Source organism: Gadus morhua, chromosome 3 (genome assembly GCF_902167405.1).
Source record: "Gadus morhua chromosome 3, gadMor3.0, whole genome shotgun sequence".
In the NCBI taxonomy this organism is placed as follows: Eukaryota; Metazoa; Chordata; class Actinopteri; order Gadiformes; family Gadidae; genus Gadus; species Gadus morhua.
Window position 1 is genome coordinate 22,613,338 of NC_044050.1, and position 19,051 is coordinate 22,632,388.

Consider the following 19,051-nt stretch of genomic DNA (forward strand, 5'->3'; position numbering starts at 1 on the left):
TTTTGTTCTCTCTACAGAATGTACACTGCTATACTGTTCTAGTTATCTCCTCAGCTATTCCAGGCCACCATACCGATTGGTAGGCTCTTTCCCTGCACTTCACTAGGCCTTGGTGACCATCATGAATTATATTTAGTATGACTTCTCTCACTTCAGTGGGAATGACGATGCGTTGGCCTCTAGTGACTAAACCTTATACCTCTGATAGCTCTCCTCTCACTTTGTAGAAGTCTTTAACTGCCTCCGGCACCTTACCTTCAAAATCGAGCCACCCACTTCTAATGAAACCTTTGACTGTCTGGAGCTGCATTTCTTTTGCAGTGTGCTGTCTTAGCTCTGCCATTCGGTGTGGTGTGGCTGGGACCTGGTCCATAACAGCCTCAATGTGTGCTGTTACCTCCTCCTGACAAACCCCATCCCCCTGCTGCAACCTACATACAGTGGGTTAGCGTGAAGCCCCACCACACGATACGTTGGATGACCTAATGAGTCATACGTAAGTGTTTCTCTGGGTCGTCTATCCCTCTGTGAACGACGTGGTTGCATGTCAGTGAGTTCTGGCTCCCGGTCGCCAGGACAGTCTGCAGCTGGAACTGCTGGTCTGTGGCACCTCTTCAGTGTCAACTCCAGTAATGTCATCGCGTTGTCCTGCTCACTACGGTGAGGGTTTCGTATAATTCTGTTAATTAATTAAGGGCGCCACCAGAGGGCGCCCCCGACACACCCCGATTATTATTTTTTTCTCCCTCAATGGGCCCCTGACGCCTTCTGGGCCTCGGTGCAGTGCACCGGTTGCACCGTCGATATTTACGCCACTAGTTTTAGAGTTTGCAATGCTCGTGGATTTTTGTAGTTGTCAGAATAAACGGTTCTCAAACTCTCTGCCTTGATCATGATGTACTTTAGCAGGAAAACCAGGGCAAAACCGTTAAAAATCGTGTCTGCTGCCGTTTTGCCTGATTTGTTACGGGTTGGGCACGCTTGGGCAAACTTGTTAAATTTGTCAATAATTACCAAAATATATTCATACCCTCCCCTGCTTTCTCAAGGTGAAGATAGCCAGAGATGATCTCAAATGGTGCTGTAGCCGTATATGACACATGGGAGATCGGGTATGGACTGCAGGTTTCTTTTGATACATTTACACACTTTTGTAATGAAAAACTTGATGTCCTCCTGCATCCCAGGCCAATAAAACCTCTGTCTAGCCAGGTGTAAGACCCGTTCCACCCCCAGGTGACCCATTTCACAGTGAAGATATATGTAAACCGACTGTACACTTCAGGAAGCCCAATTTGACTACATGATGCCGTCTTGAGTTTTAACAAACCCTCGGGAGAAACATAGTATTTTCCACTCATGTAACAGTTGTTTACCTTTCATCTTGTCTGGTTTCTCTCCAGACATTTTCAGCTGTGTCTTGCAGCAGCGCTTTCAGTAGCTCTTGCTGTGTTTCTTTATGTCTGACTGGGTATCGGCAGCTATTTCTTGTATATGTGGGCTGCAGGTAATGGCTGAGATCCAGTCCACATCATGCTCTTCCTGATTTTCAACTGCATTGAATATCGAACCTAGCACCTCGGGGCCACACTGCCCTGTGCATTCACACATTAATGCATCCATACGGTCTGCGTCCGTGTTCACTTTCCCCGGACGGTACTTTAATGTCAGGTTAAAGTCAGCTCGGACACCCAGCGATGTCCTGTTGCGTTTAGTTTAGCTGTGCTCAGGACATAAGTAACAGGGTTATTATCGCTGTATACATTTACAGAGGGAGCATAAAACAAATAGTCTCTAAACCTGTCTGTAACCGCCCACTTGAGTGCTAAAAACTCCAGTTTTCCTGAATATAGTCTGTAGTTTTTTTCTGCTAGTGTCAATGTCCGTGAGCCATAGCCGATGACTCTCAGTTTGCCTTCATGTCTCTGATAAAGGACTTCTCCCGACCCAGTCCCTCCTCTGAAGCGTCAACATGCAAAATATATGGATCCTTAAATCTTGGATATGCCATTACAGATGGGTTTGTCAAGACATCAACAAGATAGTGCAATGCTTTTTGGTGTGAGTCAGTCCACTCTATTTTCTGATTTGGAGGGGCTTGACCTGCCCTCGCTGATCAAAATTTGGACTTAGACTCATTACTTTGGGTTATGTCTGATGAGAGCAGGTCATACAGGCATTTTGCATGACGGGGAAAATCCTGCACCTAACTCCTATAGTAACCCAGGAACCCTAAAGGTTTACGGAGCTCTCTGATGTTTGTAGGTGGTTTTGTTTTAAGCGCTTGTACTGCAGCTACCTCTTTATTGTCCATCCTGTAGCCGTCAGCTGAGATCATTTTTCCAAGATAATGCACCTCATTTTTGAAAACGTCACATTTTTCCGGTCTCATATCCTCAACATGCTGAGAGAATGTGGGCAGTTTTTGCCTTTTTTTCTGCCTTACATGCAGGTGTACAGGCTCTGTCGGTGGGTTTACCTTTGAGTTTTGGTATTTTTGGGACATTGCTATTGAGGTTATGGCGTGTCCCCCAGTCACAACCTCCGGCAGTTTCCCACAGTTTTTTGTCCCTCCCCTACTCTATACACTTTTACCCAATGTGTGTCACTGCCTCATTTAAAACAATGGCTGCAGTTTTTGTTGTCCAGCTGACATGCTACACACAGTCTTTTTGGCCTCCTAGGAGCGTTACCAGATTGCAAAATTGTTTTGGGCCAAACCTGGCATGCCATTTTGGTAAAGCTTTGGAATGCTGTGCGGCCCAAATTTGGGCCAAATTAGGCGTGCCAAAAGAAAAACAAAAGGAGGCCAAAACCCAGCCAAAACTAATTTTGGAATACCAAAATTGTGTGAGAAAGAGTGGCCAAAATCCCCAGAACCTTGCCAAAAAGAAGCCACAACTGACCCAAAGTGATCCCTAACTGACCCAAAGTGATCCCATAATTGACCTAAATTGATCCCATAACTGACCCAAAGTGATCCCATAACTGACCCCAAGTGATCCCATAACTGACCCAAAGTGATCCCATAACTGACCAAAAGTGATCCCATAACTGACCCAAAGTGATCCCATAACTGACCCAAAACTCATAAATTACATTGTTAATTTATGATCTATGTGTACAATGCACAAATAATGAAACAAAATATTTTAAAGTAGCACATTTTTATTAGATTTAATCCAAAACAGTTTGCTCCTGGTTTGGAGCCGGCTGGCGTTTTTTCCTCCCTCCCTCCCGATCCCCAGCCCAGTAAAACCATCTCTTGATGGCATCCCCAATCTGCACATCTGTTGCGGTTGAGCAGGATGGATTGCGCCTCACTGCATCTGAAATTGAAGACATACACAAAGAATGTTTGTGTTTGTGATTTTAACAGATATAACTGGATTTAAACAGCAATACTGTAATGCATGCTACAATCTTCTTCCCTATGCAAAGTTCCAACTGTAAGCATTGTCAATAGATCTCATCATGTGGGAGATAGGTGCATGCTCTGAGGCTGTGGCTAACCCTGTGTGTTGTCTCCTAGAAACATTTCAAAAGTGCTTTGAGCTCAGTTCAGACTGATGGTTTCAGCCTGATAGAATCCGCATAGGTGCAGGAGTCTTTGGAGAAGAGTTATCAGAGACTAGAACAGGATGCTTTTGATAAACAGTGATGAACAGTTAAAATGCTTACCCATCACTACTGCCTTCAGGTGTAGATTTTCAAATGAAATCTTTCCATTCATCCCCCGCCATGAGATGTTCTTGGCGAGGTCATTTTTGATGGCCTGTTTCAAAATGCGCCACACAGTATCTTTGGCATCAGCTCCCCCTGCCAATCCAAGAGTGATAACATATACAAATAAAAAACAAGAACCAGTAGCATTATTTATCCAAAAGAAAAGTAGCCTACCATTATTTGTATAAATCATTCAGCATTACCCTTAATTATACCACGGTCTGGGGGAATACTCGATTCTGATTTGCTGTAGGGTGTGCATTAACTCCTGATATACGGACAGATAAGTAGTTACGTCAAATTGTCTGTTCACAGTTCTCAATTAATGCGCTAGCTGGCGATCGTATCAGCCTGTCTTTATAACGAGAGTTAAAACGAATTGTGAAAAACGAAGTAAACTGTAACACAACACGGTATATGCTTTAGACCCTATTACGTTAGCTCTCTGGCTTATAGCTGAGCGGACTAGAATACCTCCCGTTGCCAAGTCGTAGCTAAGGTCGGTCCTATTTACTGGAGGAGTGAACAACGTTTCCGTTGCTTAAGAACCTTACGGGAGGATAATCCTGTTCCAGGTATTAGTCAACCCCTCAGGCGTTACCAGGGAAACAAAGTTATGGCTTGTGAAAAACGTCATATTTGGATTGTAAAACGCTTGAAAATATAAATGAATGGTCTTAATTTGCGCAACCGTACCGACGCAGAGGCGTCCATTAACCTCTTAATTCCCGATAATGGACACCTCGTCGGGCATTATCCCTTACATGTTTCCCACAGACAGAAAGCAATGTGTGGTGAGTGAGGCGGAGTGGGACCCCTTTTCAGCCCGGGGGATTCAGGCCCATACCGCCCCCCTGCGCAGAAGTCAGACAATGAACGACGCCGAGTCCTGACGGGGGGGGGGGGGAGACGAGTAGTCCTGAAGGCCTGGTTCTGACGGCCGTGTTTCATATTAATCGCATCGTTTTTCGTGTGTGAACGAGAATGTCAGGGAGAAAGAGTGCTATGAGGTGATGAATGAACGGAACGATAATTTAAATATCGCAAAAAAAAGAAGCGGAATCAATTAGGTGCTCAGTGATTCTGTGGCGCAGTGCCACACATTGTTCTATGTATGGGAAACAAAGGAAATCAAAAGCAGCTCACCAATTCTTGACGAAGTTCCCGCTGGCTTGCCAGGTCGCCCTCCAGGGCCTCCAGAGCCTGTTTATCCACTAGTGGAAAATAGGCAGTATGCCTGGAGGTGGTGGACATCCTCTGACCTCCCTGGCTGTTTCTGTGGAGGTCTTGGATCATCCGAATCATGGTCTTTTGCTGGTCCATCAGTATTTGTTGGTTAACCAACAGGTCACGCAGAAGAGCTGAAAAAGAAAAAAATAAACATTTAGTAGGCCTATAAAAAGGCAGTTTTAAATCCTCAACGCATGTATTTTTGTATGTACATTCATATTTATTGATGTATGTGTCTATTTATCTATTCTATTCCAAGGATATATACTCATATATATATATCACTCATATATCAATCGAAGGCTGGAGGAGTGTAACACATTAATTCTTACTTCCACACATTTGATCGCAGCCTCCCTTCTGAGTCCCTGACCCTGGACTGACAGACTGGCCCTGATAAGGTGTCCCTACCATCACCTCCTCTGACCCTGTCTCTGCCACGTCACCTCCACCATAACTCACGCCAATTGCTTGGCGAAGGGTTGACCCCAGGGTCATTAAGTGTTGGAGCCGGGCATAAAAATATATTGTTATTATGAATTGCTATTATTTCAACTTTCAACTTAATTTTCAATTCTGATTGCCTAGTTTATTAGTGAACAACAATTTACTTATTTTATCATCTATCATCTCCACTAAAAAAGGCAAATGAAATTACTTCTGCAATTCGACTACCTGAAAACCCTGAGGCTGCTCATTGTTCACAGGGACCTCATAACACCCACTTTGAGTGGGCTGCGCTAGTATGAAGCGCCTGAAGTTGGACGGTCCAGCGATAGCAGGGGCCTCAGGGAGGATTGGGAAGGCCTGTTTCTTTGGAGGACTGCAGGGGTCAAAAGACAAAACAAAAGACAAATACATGAGTTCATAAAGAGACTGGCTTTGCACAAATATGTTGGAACAAAAGGCACTAAAAGCATAAAAGTCATACTTGATTTTTCTTTTGGGTCTCCGGTATGTTGTTGGGTCTTCGACCTCTGATGCCAAATCCGTCTGGTTTTGAGCCAGTGGCAGCTTCTGTCGACACTCCAGATAGTTATCTGTTGAACAGAACTCGAATTTAGGATTGTATTTATTGATATCATGACTGATCAGTTAATTATATAAGTATACATACCTGAAGAAAAAAAAACCCTGGCATTGTCAAATAGAGGCCAGTTATCCTGGGGCTCTTCCAGCTGCCTTATGGCCCAATTGACTCCCTCAGCCTTGTGGGGGGGCCACCTGCACGCCCCATTATTGTACCATTGCGTTGGCACAACCTCCACCTCCTCGGAATTGTCAAAGCAGACAACGGAAAACATAGCTGGTCTTCTGCATGAGAACAAAAATCACACTCTGTTAACCCGTTTAACCCTACTGCCTTGCCTGCCTAACCTACACACATTTAACAACAAGAACGATTCCAAAATAACTGAACATATTGACAAATCAAAAAATGCGTGTGTGTGTGTGTGTGTGTGTGTGTGTGTGTGTGTGTGTGTGTGTGTGTGTGTGTGTGGTTGTGTGTGTGTGTGTGTGTGTGTGTGTGTGTGTGTGTGTGTGTGTGTGTGTGTGTGTGTGTGTGTGTGTGTGTGTGTGTGTGTGTGCGCAACAGCCTCTCGCGAATGATGTTCTGCTCTCGCGCGCGAATTTAGTTTTGGCACTATGGGGGAGGGAACCAAGGGAGGTTGGGCTTTTCTATGATTGGCCGTTTCTGAAGCGCGATATTTGATTGACAGCCCTCCTCTCATTCAATTCTGAATTGTACAGTAAATGAAACGATAGTTACGTATTGTAACTCTAGATTCTATGATTCTAGGCGCAGCCTTTTAAGTGTCGGCCTCATTGTCCTTTAAATAGCTGAAGAAAAGCTGTTTATTGGGAACAGAACGACCGCCGGCGGCGCCCGACTATATCTGCGAAATGCGGACGTCGTTGAGGCACGCCACACGCGGACGTAATTGAGGCCCACGCTGTTGGTGGGAAAATGTTTCAGTGCTACGGCTCACGCCTAGGGATAACCCAATAGCGATAGCCTTAAAAGGCTGCGCCTATACTCATAGAATCTAGAGTTACAGTACGCAACTATCGTTTCAGCCATTTACTGTACAATTCAGAATTGAATGAGAGGAGGGCTGTCAATCAAATATCGCGCTTCAGAAACGGCTAATCATAGGAAAGCCCGCCCTGCCTTGGTTCCCTCCCCATAGTGCCAAAACTAAATTCGCGCACGAGAGCAGAACATCATTCGCGAGAGGCTGTTATTGCGCGCGCAGAGGTAATTTGCGCGCGCGCAGAGATCATTTGCGCGCTCGCAGTTAATATCTACGCGTGTGAAATAATATAATGCGCCCGAATGCATCTTTTATCACATTATTGAATTATGGCGCTAATGTGTCGCCATAGTCGCCGGCCCTCCACGGCGCGTCGGGCCGAACAAAGCCCCTTAACAGTGGTATAATGAGCACATACCACAGCCTGTCGTGATCTTTTGCTAAATTCTATTCGGCATATAAATCTATACGTATCAGATGTGTCCATGTAAAGTTAAACGCGGCTACTGTTGAGCCTACAATTTATTCTAACTGTCTCTGCATATTTCCCACGGTCCCACCGGTATAGCGCGTACTCATTAGCCTAGCCTGCTCGACTTTAATCGACATAGGTTTCGAAGGTAGCGCGGATAGACTCGGGATTTACCATAGCCTATTCTAATACACATTTATACACTTTAAATGCAAGGCGTATTATCCACAAGAAATAGGCTAGAATATATTCTAGCTAGAGAGGAAATATTTATAATGATCGGCTCGCTGCATTTGCCTGCTCTATATCCAACCGACCTACATACATTTAGTAATTTAGCAGAAGCTTTAACGTACAGTAGGCTATAAGCTATTAAATGTAATGCTGTGGAGTGCATGACCAGGGCGTTTCAAACAGATAAAACTACTATGAGTAACTTGATGTGATAAATAAAAATACATTTTTTTAGAAAGAGAATAAATGTAGGCTATGCAACTTACCTTAAGGTATCACGCCGGCAAACTGATGTTGGAGGGCTCTTCTCTGGGCATAAATCTTCAAAATTCCCGGGCTTGGCGCAGCCTTAAGGCAAGCCAGATAAATGCCAAAGCGCACCCGTAAGTCATGAAATGCATTCCCGCTCATCACCTTGTCGGCTGGTTAACCAGACATAAGCCATAAGCGCACCCAAAGTCATGACCTGCAGTCCCGCACATCACTTTGTCGGCTGGTTAACCAGACATGAGCCATAACTCAGCCAGAATAACGTGGCGCCCTTTATTTATTATGGCAGATCTAATTTCTGCTCTTATGCTGTCGTTTGACAAGCCTGTCATGATGGACTGTGAACACTGAAGATTTCCAGCGATTTGACGCACCAAGAGACAGAGAGACGGCACAGAGGGGGAAGCAGTTTCTTATAAATTAACAAGAATTAATTCACAAGAGTAGTTCAGTTGATTACATATTGATTACAGATAAATGGTTTTGTTTTGAGGAGGAGGTGAGAATGAAACATATCTAAATCCAGTGTCAACGAGTCATCTTTATTAAAGAATTCATTATGTATCTAAAAAAATCCAAAAAATAAAATCCAAAACAGGGCCATCCGATACTTTATGGGTGTTCATAAATTCGCACCAATACCAGCTGCAACCGGACGTGGTGTGGGACTCTGTAGGGAGTGCTGGAGTGTGTGTATTATGAGGTTGTGGAACAGGCTGTTGAGGATGGATGACAACAGAGGGGCCAAAAAGGTGTTTGAATGTGACATGCATAAAAGTGGATGATGGGCAAGTGACATGTATGATTTATATGTGGGATTGGGTTGTGGGGATGTTCTAACGGACTAAGTTGTAATGGATCTTAAAATAGGTAACGAACTAATATCCTTCAAAAAGAGAGAGACCTGGTTCTTTGAAGTAAGGTGTCTGCCTAAGCTGCGTACATTTTGTCAAATTAAACAAATTACACAGAAAACTATATTTTGTATAACTTGTCTAAGAGAAAGAGGGCCCTATGGGTTCAAATTAGGTCAGGAATTCTCCCTCTACACATTGAATGAAGCCGGTGGGTGGGCACCAGTGAGGAGAATAAGCTGTGTCATTTTTGTTAGCGCGATGAAATTGAAAATGAAATTCATTTTATTTTGAATTGTCTGTTTTATCATGATATGCGATTACGTTTATTCAAGAAAGTCGATGTAAAAGAAGTTCATTATATGTGTGATGCAGATATGTTAGCTCATTCATGATTCATGTATAGATGTTATGCTATTTTAATTATTCATTTCATATATAAATGTTGAACTTTATTCAGGAATGCATATTATATAAATGTTATACTTTATTAAATTATTCATTATAAGTAGATACTTTTATAATATTGTTATTGATCATATTATCATATTATTTGACACCTTTAACGCAGCATTGGAATCCCTTTCTTCACGTCGAACCCTAGAATCAGGATATTAGAATAAAAATCGGAAGGCCTTGGTGGATATTACAAATAGCCAACCATCGTTTTTTAAGACCTCAAAGACATTTTAGAAGGAGGATTCAGCTTATTAATATGATGAATAAATATGATTAGATCAAGAAAAAATGAGACCCAGCATCTACCATCCCTAACACGATGAAGTCACGTCCTGTGTATTAGGAAAATAACCCTAATGTTACTTCCTGTTGCTCAGCAATGAGAAAGAGATGGTGATTATAGCGGTTTCCTCTCCTGGTCATAACGAGACGGCTCGCCAGTGATGACGCTCGTGCTTACGCGTGTTCCCAACAGCGACCATTCATGTGCGCTTGGGAAACAGCCGGTTTGGAATCTAAAAGTACTTCACAGCAGGGTTTTTGTTACACGATAAAAAACAGTCAGAACTTAGTAGGATCAGTTTCAAGTTTGCATGCCTTTATTTCCTTGATGCCTATCACCAACCCCCTTTTGCTTATTTATGAGAAGCACGTACAGTATTGCCACTGTATGGAAGGCAACACTTCCCCTTATCTAGGGCTTGTTTACCAGTACACAACGTTTAAAACTGAGCAACGTCATGCCAACAGACGTTACAACGTCAATCAATAGTAAAGTATGTGATAAGATGGTTGTTTCTTTTATATTGAGTAAGACGTTCATGTTCCGCCATGTTCATACGCGTCACTAGGTAACCATACGTCACCAACTCTGGTATCAAAATTTGGCCCGAGTTGCCGAACAGAAGTAGAATCATAACAGCGTCATGAGGGGTCATTCACGCGAACTTTACAATCATTTTTAGCAATGTGAACGCACCATATAACGAACAGCGCTTTGTTCTCTGGAAGCTGTCATGCCTCAGTGGCGGATGAGCGCCACCACCCTGAGAGCTGCCCTGAGGCGGTGCAGTCCTCCGTTAGGTCCTCACTGTCAGGAGCACAGCTGCTCCACCAGCACCCGGGCGTCCGCCGTGCGTCCAAACCTCAGCTTCCAGGACTCCGGGGGTCCGGGACCTGGAGGGCCGTGGGGGTCTTCTCCTGCAGCACCGGACACCACCTCCACCTCCAGGCAGCCGTCGGCCTGCCCCGCCCGCATGCCCTGCACCCTGACCCAGGCCTCACCTTTTGACCCAGGCCTGACCCCACCCTGACCCACCCTTACCGTTTGTGTTCATGCCCGGCCGGTGAAGCGGGGGTCCGCTACGGTGTCGTTCAGCGACCTGACCCAGGTGGGCCGCATCGTCACCAAGGAAACGTCGTAGAAACGCCGAAACCCGGCCAGAACATTCTATTTATGTTATAATAATATACATAGTGTGGGATTTAAAGTGTTGGTGTTTTTAAACATGAACCGCAATAAACAAGCTTTGAGAGAGAAAAAAAGAGAGCGAGTGTTACATAATAAATGAGTAAGCGAGTGTTACTTGATAACTTGCATAATAAATGCTGAATGCAGAAGAAGCGTGATTCTCGGGGGTTAAGACACGCCCTTGGAGGGTAAATTACTCAAGGATTGAGGTTGATGTCAGAGGTTGCTGACGTGCACAAGATGAAGGTCTACGGCTGGATAGCAGTGGCTGTGTTGCTCGTTCAGGCTCAACAAGGTAAAGAATAAACCTACGCCAAAACTTAACAAATCACTGATGATCACTAGTGATTAGTTAATAACTTTAATTGGTGATTAAGTCATGTCAAGGAATCGGTTACCAATAAGTAATTAAAGAGGCTATGTTTAGATGAGGTAGGGGTTAGACAGTAGAGAGACAGGTCATTAAGGAGCAGGTAGGGGTTAGACAGTACCGAGACAGGTTATTGAGTAGCAGGTAGGGGTTAGACAATACAGAGACGGGTCATTAAGGAGCAGGATGGCTCCATTCAGTCTAGATCAGGGATGCCAGGGTGAAATTGGTCAGGGGGCCAGATTTTTTTGAAGTGAGATCTCAGGGGGCCGGATTACACTATCGGACTGCAAAGGCCTGAAAAGGCCAAAGACTGACTCAACACATGGATAGGTAGGCTATTTTAAATTATGCTTGAAGGCCTACCGATCGAAAATAAATTGCATTGGCCCCAAAATAGCCTCACAATGAGGCCTACAATTACATAGCCTAAAGCAGGAGACAGCTCCCGTCTAAAAACGTAACATTTTCCTATCCATGCAAGTAGCCTACATTTATAAATGATAAATAACACAAGTGTAAACTGTTAATAAATTGTATTTTATTTATTGAAGGCTTGCATAGGTGAACTAGGCGATCGCCTAGGGCGGCAAATGCGTTGGGGGCGGCAAAAGTGTTGGGGGCGCCCCCTCGTGGCGGCCTTAATAAATTAATCAATTTTAATGAAACAAGCGTGTTTTCTAAACACGTTTCGAAATGGAATGGAGAATGGGGGATGAAAAGTTATTGAATCGTAACAGACCAGCAGCAGTAACATACCAACTGACGGATTCCCAAAAAAAAAAAAAAAAAAAAAGTATTTAATTTTTTTTTTTTTTTATAAAAATTAAAAAAAATACATATATTCTCCCCTTATCACCCGCGGGCCGGATGTGACATACAGTCGGGCCGGATACGGCCCGCGGGCCGTCACCAGGCCCCCAGGATAGGCATATACTTCCGCAATCCACCCGTGCTCAGAGGCCAAGCCTGGTATTGCAGCTGTTTTAGCTGGGAGTGGACGGGGGTCCGTCATTTCATGTGGCCCAGAAGTAGATATCGCCGTCCACTCCAATACAAGTGGTGAACAGGATTGTGTCTCCGCAAAAAATGTCTGGATATCAATCAAAGGCTCATAATTATCTTTCTACCCTGTTCTAAAAAAATGTAAGTTTTTTCTTTTCAAAACGCCTCCTCAAGCGTTTTATTAGCAGTTGATGTTGGGTGGGCAGCTGAAAGGAGCCGTACTGAAACAAACGGCTCCTTGCTATGGACCTATTTTGAAGTGCACGGCTCCATTAACTTCCGAATTAAATTAAATTCCGAATTAACTTCCATTAACTCCATTAACTTCCAAAGTCTGAGATTTGTCCTTTTACTTAACATGAATGGCGTTGAACACGGATATATAACACACATCATTGAAATAGCTGTAACAGGCACGGACGTATTGATTACCTGAATGATTATGGGAGACCTACGTAATTTTCATAATATTGTTAATTGTCTAATATTAACATTTCAGTTGCGTTGGTAGGTATTTCATTTTCATTTGCTTGTTTAGCTATGTATGACAGGGTTATGGTTAGCTATGTATGACAGTTGACAATGTTGGTGTATTACAATTCAATATTTGGGTAGGCTACTCCAACTTCGTTGCTGGTCGATATGTAAACATTTACTTTTATATAAATTATTGATTGCATTCTTCGTAAAATAGTTAGTTGGAAGGAATCTGTTTCTTAAGCAATAACATTGAACTGATTTTTTTTAGGCCTACATACGTTTACTATGTTACTATGGTATTATATGGAGCAATCTTACATATTTATGAAGTTTCCAGATCAATAAAGTTCTATCTCTTTTTATTTGAACTGCCTGTATGTCCTCTTGATTATAGTATTACAGTGTGTACCTTGGTTATCAGCTATCATAGAATGGTGTCCAAATAGCTGCATGTGTAAGAAATAGGATTTGAACCAAGTGTTACAATATAAAAAGCTTTTATTAAAAGACCCCCCACCCCAAATTTTAACAAAACACTTTTTTGGGCTGTTTGACTGGGGCAGAAGAGTGGAAGGGGAAACAAAGACAGGTAGCCTAAGAAGTAAGGAAAGGAATGAGAGGAAGAACAGTGAAATGAATGAACAGTGTGATAAACGCAAATGATTACCAAAAAGGTTATAATTACTGATTTATCAAATACGCAGAGAAGAGCATCATCGAATAAAGATTAAGGACCTGGATTATATCTTACAGTATTGAAAACTGTTGAAATTACAATTCAGAGTGGAGAAGGCTGAAGGCATTGGTCCTAAAAGTGTCAGTTTCACCCACTCTGGATTATCGCTTCAAGAGACTGAAATGCTTTTTAAAAAAATGTAATTTCCCCTATTGGTGAAATGAACCTTGTCTTTTAAGTATAAACCACAGCAGTTAAACCTTATTCCAGGATGCTCTACGCTGTTGCTTCCTAGCTCTACACTAACAGCTGCATCTTATTCCATTTCGAAAAAGCAAGTATCTCACCAAGCAAAGTTTTGCTAATGCCTGCTCAAGTTATTTAAATACTTCATTTTATGGATATCTGAAAATATTTACAGATGGTTCTAAAGATCCCAAAGGACAATGTGGTATTGGCATATATATTCCAGAATTTGAAAAAGGATATGGATATAGAGTGGGTGACTTTATCAGTATACTCAATCGAGATGGCCACAATAATAACCGCTCTTAGATGGTTTGTAGATACTAAGTTTTATAACAGATAATTCAGTATGTGAAGATTTGGTGATAGAGGTAAAGCATCTTCTTTTAAATATTATAAGCCTTGGTTTAGTTATTCAGTTCTGTTGGATTCCAGCCCACCATGGAATATATGGCAATGAAATTGCTGATAAATTAGCTAAAAGATACTAACCTAATTAGAATAATTTAACCTTAAGTATATATATATTTTTATTTTATTTTTTATTTATTCATTTCTTTTGTTAGTTTGTTTTATTTTGTTTCGTTTGTTTGGTTTTTTCTTTTAATTTATTTTTACGATTTAAAGTATCATTTGCCAACATCCTTGTCACAAACTCCTGTGTAGTAGTCAAGTAGGTGGCGGTATATGGGGAAAAACTATGATCCACCACTAAACTAGAAGAAGAAGAAGATCTCTGCATCCGGTACGTCACGGACTAGGTCACGTGTCTTGGCCCCATAACGCGGAAGCAAATCGCTCCTGTATGTTACCATGCGCCACTGAGCAGTTTGCATAGGAAAGAATGGGCGGCCATTTCCAGTCCGTGGTCCATCCTTTATTATGTCCATGGCCGTCACCCTGGCATCCCTGGTCTAGATTGACCCACGCATGCGTCACCGTTTGTCAGCCGAAAGAAAGCAAGCTGTCATCATATGCAAATGTATCTGAAACATTGTTGTACTGTGCCTACTTTTCTTGGGATGTCCAATTCCAAGACCTTGTTATCCTATTATTAAAGGAATACACAAGATATCTGTAAATTGCCGTCAGCTCGTCTTACCCAGAAGTCCAAATTCATCCTTGTGTGAGTTTGCAGGGTTAGCATTTCCTTTCTCTTTGACGCTTTCATGGACATGTAGAGTTAGATGCTGTTCATGTGAGTGGAATTCACTTTTAATACCTTTCCAAAGATTGCCAATTTTTTCAGAATGGTCGCTTATTTAAAACGAGTGCCAGTAACAGTTGAGCATTTGGAATCTAGATACTGGAAATGTAGGAGTTGTGAACCTAGCCGTGCTTCTGGTGTCCACAGGGTCCCCTTCCAAGGTGCACGTGTCTGAAGGGAAAACGGTGGAGCTCAAGTGCCCTCACGCCTCTGCACTCCCGGTCCGCTGGGCGAAAAAAGTGAATGGGAGCCTGGTCTCCCTGCTGGACCACAACGAGGGCGGACACTTCAGCCTGGCCGCGGACAACCGCACTCTGACGGTGCAGCGGGCGCTATCAGAACACAGCGGCCTGTACCACTGCCAGGGTAAGAACACAGTGTACCTTAAGGTGGATCCGCCCCTTCAGGTGGACCAACCAGTCACCTCTGCTGACTACCGGTGGATCCCGGTGGCCCTGGCACTGGGCGCGGCCCTGGTCATTCTGATTCATAGGAAGCACCGTTCCAGGGAAACACTTCAAAACCACAGGAACGACCCTACACCCGACCTCGTCGTGACCTCTGACCCGACCTCTGAAGGGGTGTATGAAGAGATCCCGGACCAAGGCGACGTCCTGCGACGGGAATCAGGCGGTGGAAACGTTTATCATCCGGCCTATGCCCCGCCCCACGGTAACCACCCCTACGCCAATGTGGATGAACCATGGTCCATGGAGCGCTAGCCCGTAGTGCTAGGAAACTACGCTAGCCCACGCTGCTCTCCTATTGGAGGGAATTCTGACCAGTCACAACCCTCCTGTGGGGAAAAAAATAAATCTGTTGTAATGTTTATCTTATTTCATCAATTAATATAATGTTCTGAATAAAATGTTATTTTAAATCTTTTTTATATATATTATATTTATATCTATATATATAAATCGATATAGATATATCGAAATAGGGATGTAGAGCTATCCATACAGCTCTGTAAACTCACCTTCACTTCATACTCATAGTGCTCGTCCTTGCCCTGTCCGCGCAGCAGGTAGCGAGGAACGTTCACCTGTAGGGGCCCCTGCTGGGGCGGGGGGGCCGCAGGGGCAGTGGCGGAGCCAGGAAATTTCCATTGGGGTGGCCAGGATGGGGCCAGTGATAATTTTTGGGTGGCAAGCATGTGTCTCACCAGGAGATGCAGAGCTATTTAAGACACATACAGCAAACATCTCAACATTATTCGGAATTCAGATGAAGGTGCAATAGAAAAGTATTCAATATATTTAAATTGTTCTTATACCTAAAGGCAAAGTAACAAAGAAGCTAAAACTTAAAAAAGAATATACACTTATTCTGTATTCATACTTGTTTTTAAACTGTGCTGATTTACCGATTGCTATTTGTGTTTTTATTTGTATTGTACGACTGAGTCGAACAATGGTTGTACAGATATGCATGGACAGCAAGGTATTCTATTTTATAGTAGAGATGTCCTCAGTTTATGGCGACAAGCCAAGTCAATTCTCTCAGTGTATCATCAGGAATACAAAACAAGGATACAAAATTAGAAGTGCAATGTTTTTTTAATCAAGTCTGATCACAATATGGATTTATCTTTAAATAACAAAAAGTATAAAATACTGAGCTAATGTATAGAAATATGAAAATAAATAAAATAACATCCTGAATACAATTTGCTGAATTCCAACAAATGTAAATATGACAAGCATTAACATTAAATAAGCAGTGTCAATTTTTCTTCAATTCGATTCATAAACATCTATCAAACACATAATAACAAACATCATATTCACAATGGGTATTAGGCGGACTCTGCAAGATTAGATTCAAGTTTGAGCCACATTTACACATATCAGAGAATCCAAACAGTGACATCTCATTAAAACTGAACACCTCAAAGACTGTCCTTAAAGATCTATCGGTTCTTGATTTGGAAATGTCTGTTTGAAAATGGAAAAAAAGGCATATTCAATTATTAAATTACAGCAGAGATTAATAACAATCAAGATAAACTCATACATTGGAGTGTACTATCCCATGTTACATCTAATTGATTATCTGAACACTATAATCTGCTTAAAACGTTATAGATTTGAGGCCATTCATCCAACTCTACTCCAGTTGAGGACGGTGAGTGGTATGACTCATACCTGTGTTTATGAATTATCAGGCCACTGTATCAGATTGGGCAAAACTGAAGTGGAATTAAAGTGTCCAGTATGTGTGAAAGAGTGAGTATACCTGGAGGTACCTTGGGCCGCCACTCGTTGTTGGAGGCTCCTCTCTCTCGCTGTCTGAATCTTCTGTGGGAATCTAAATATATATATATTAAAAACATTAATAGGTGTTTAAAGTATTTTCCACAAGGTGTAATGATCCACTATCCAAGTATTTCACAGATACAAAAGATTAAAATTCATTTTCTACAGCATTAAACATATACAATATAAACTTGTGGACAATATCGATGAAAAGTTAGCAGAAGAGTACAACATACAATGTAAGATTGACAATTTACCTGGGGATCCACTGGGGCCACTCCTCAGGGAGGACTCTTCTGTCCTGCTCTCGATCAATCTTTCAGAAACATCAAAAATAATTACAATAAGGTGTACAGGTAATTTTCCTAAAGGTTTTATAATGCATGCTATATAGTGTTTAACAAACACACTATAAGCTAAAGTATAATATTAGTGAAAGTGTCTCTGGGTAGCAAATACAAATATGCCATACTTTAATGTACTGAAAAAACGAACTGATACGTTTTACAATGCACTTTCAACCTGACTGTATATGAATAGACAAACTTTAAGCCAATTGTAAATAAGATAACCTCATACCAAGCTGTACTATATGTGAGTCTCTATACTGTATACCTGGAGGTCCATTTAAGTTGCTGCTCTCTGGGGGCGCCTCATCCTCGCTCTCTGCCTGTTTTTTCTCCATCTCACCCTCATTCTTTGCCTTAGCTGACTTCTTTCCACTTGCCCTGAAGAAGGACGCTATGTCTGCCTTCTTCCTCTTCATTATTTTTCCCTCTTTAATGACACTTATCCAAAATGCAGCATAAATACTGTATATACCTGACACAATCATAACACGTTCTGGCAACAATAGCAGTTAACAGCAAATAACTTGATCGAAAGTCGATCCGAAGTTGCAAAAACAAATACGTGTAGAGACTAGAGAGATTATATTAAAACACTGTACACAATCTCGCAACGTAGTTATCAAATACAGCATAGCATATAGCAATTTTAACAGTTTACTATGTTCTCCTCCGATCTACCTTGCTTCTAAACTTTGCAAAATAGATAGTCATGGGTGGGATAGTCAGTTATTAGAAGACAAAAACAACATCCATTATGATATCATACCTTTCTGTTTTGGGTTTCTTCACTTAGCCGCAGGTGCCGGTCGAAGCGTCAGGTGATAACAGGCATTCAGGGCATGCTTGAGCCGTTTAATTCAAATACAGGACGTGTGCGCGCTGCGCGCGGCTAAAGGGTCCGGCAGTGTACTAGCGGTGCGAGAAAGGTTCCGCATTTTTCCACAGCCGTCAAAACTTTTGACCGCTGTGATCCGGTGCTTGGGGTGGCCAATGGGGTGGCCGAGACTCTACGGGGGGTGGCCGTGGCCACCCCCGGCCACCCCCTGGCTCCGCCACTGCGCAGGGGGCCGCGGGGGACACACACTGCCATGATGTCATCATGAGAGGAGAGAGAGAGACACGCAGAGAGAGAGAGACAGAGAGATGGCACAGAAGGGAGGTATAGAGAAGGGAAGCAGTTTCTTATAAACTAACAAGAATTCATTTTTGAGTAATTCAGTTGATATTGATCACAAATAAATGGTTTTACTTTGATGCGGAGATGTGAATGAAAGACATGTCTAAATCCAGAGTCAACGAGTCATCTTTATTGAAGAATTCATTGCATAAATAAATGTTATACTTTAAAGAATTCACTATGTATATAAATTATGCTTTTTTAATTATTCATTTCATATATAAATGTTATACTTTAGTCAGGAATTCATTACATATATAAATTGTATACTTTATTAAATTATTCGTTATAAGTATGATAATTGTATAATATTGTACTTGATCATATTATAATATTATTTAACGCAGCATTTGAATCCCTTTCTCCACATAGAACCCTAGAATCAGGATATTAGAATAAAATCTGAAGGCCTTGGTGGTTATTACAAATAGCCAACCTTCGTTTTTAAGACCTCAAAGACATTATAGAGGGTGGATTCAGCTGATTAATACGCTGAATAATAGGATTAGATCAATACAATTCCCTTATGA

General features: G+C 42.2%; 1 protein-coding gene and 2 long non-coding RNA genes across 4 annotated transcripts; 1 reads left to right on the forward strand and 2 right to left on the reverse strand.

The window, feature by feature from the left end:
- Nucleotides 1-3,171: 3,171 nt before the first annotated feature.
- LOC115540050 (uncharacterized) lies at nucleotides 3,172-6,088 on the reverse strand. The gene is made up of 5 exons (XR_003976096.1): nucleotides 5,888-6,088; nucleotides 5,632-5,779; nucleotides 4,873-5,087; nucleotides 3,682-3,819; nucleotides 3,172-3,329 (listed from the first exon to the last, which is right to left on the reverse strand). It is a non-coding gene; the product is annotated as an uncharacterized LOC115540050 (long non-coding RNA).
- Nucleotides 6,089-10,954: 4,866 nt separating this feature from the next.
- Nucleotides 10,955-16,469, forward strand: LOC115540041 (uncharacterized). Of its 2 annotated transcripts, XM_030351021.1 has the most exons (3): nucleotides 10,955-11,047; nucleotides 14,884-15,102; nucleotides 15,230-16,469. In XM_030351021.1, the coding sequence occupies exons 1-3, from the start codon at nucleotides 10,966-10,968 to the stop codon at nucleotides 15,292-15,294; spliced, it is 366 nt and encodes a 121-aa protein (XP_030206881.1). In that variant the 5' UTR covers nucleotides 10,955-10,965; the 3' UTR covers nucleotides 15,295-16,469. The 2 variants fall into 2 exon arrangements, with proteins under 2 accessions (XP_030206881.1, XP_030206879.1); XM_030351019.1 differs by having other exon boundaries at nucleotides 14,884-16,469.
- LOC115540048 (uncharacterized) lies at nucleotides 16,277-18,343 on the reverse strand. The gene is made up of 4 exons (XR_003976095.1): nucleotides 18,111-18,343; nucleotides 17,252-17,310; nucleotides 16,975-17,046; nucleotides 16,277-16,673 (listed from the first exon to the last, which is right to left on the reverse strand). It is a non-coding gene; the product is annotated as an uncharacterized LOC115540048 (long non-coding RNA).
- Nucleotides 18,344-19,051: the final 708 nt, after the last annotated feature.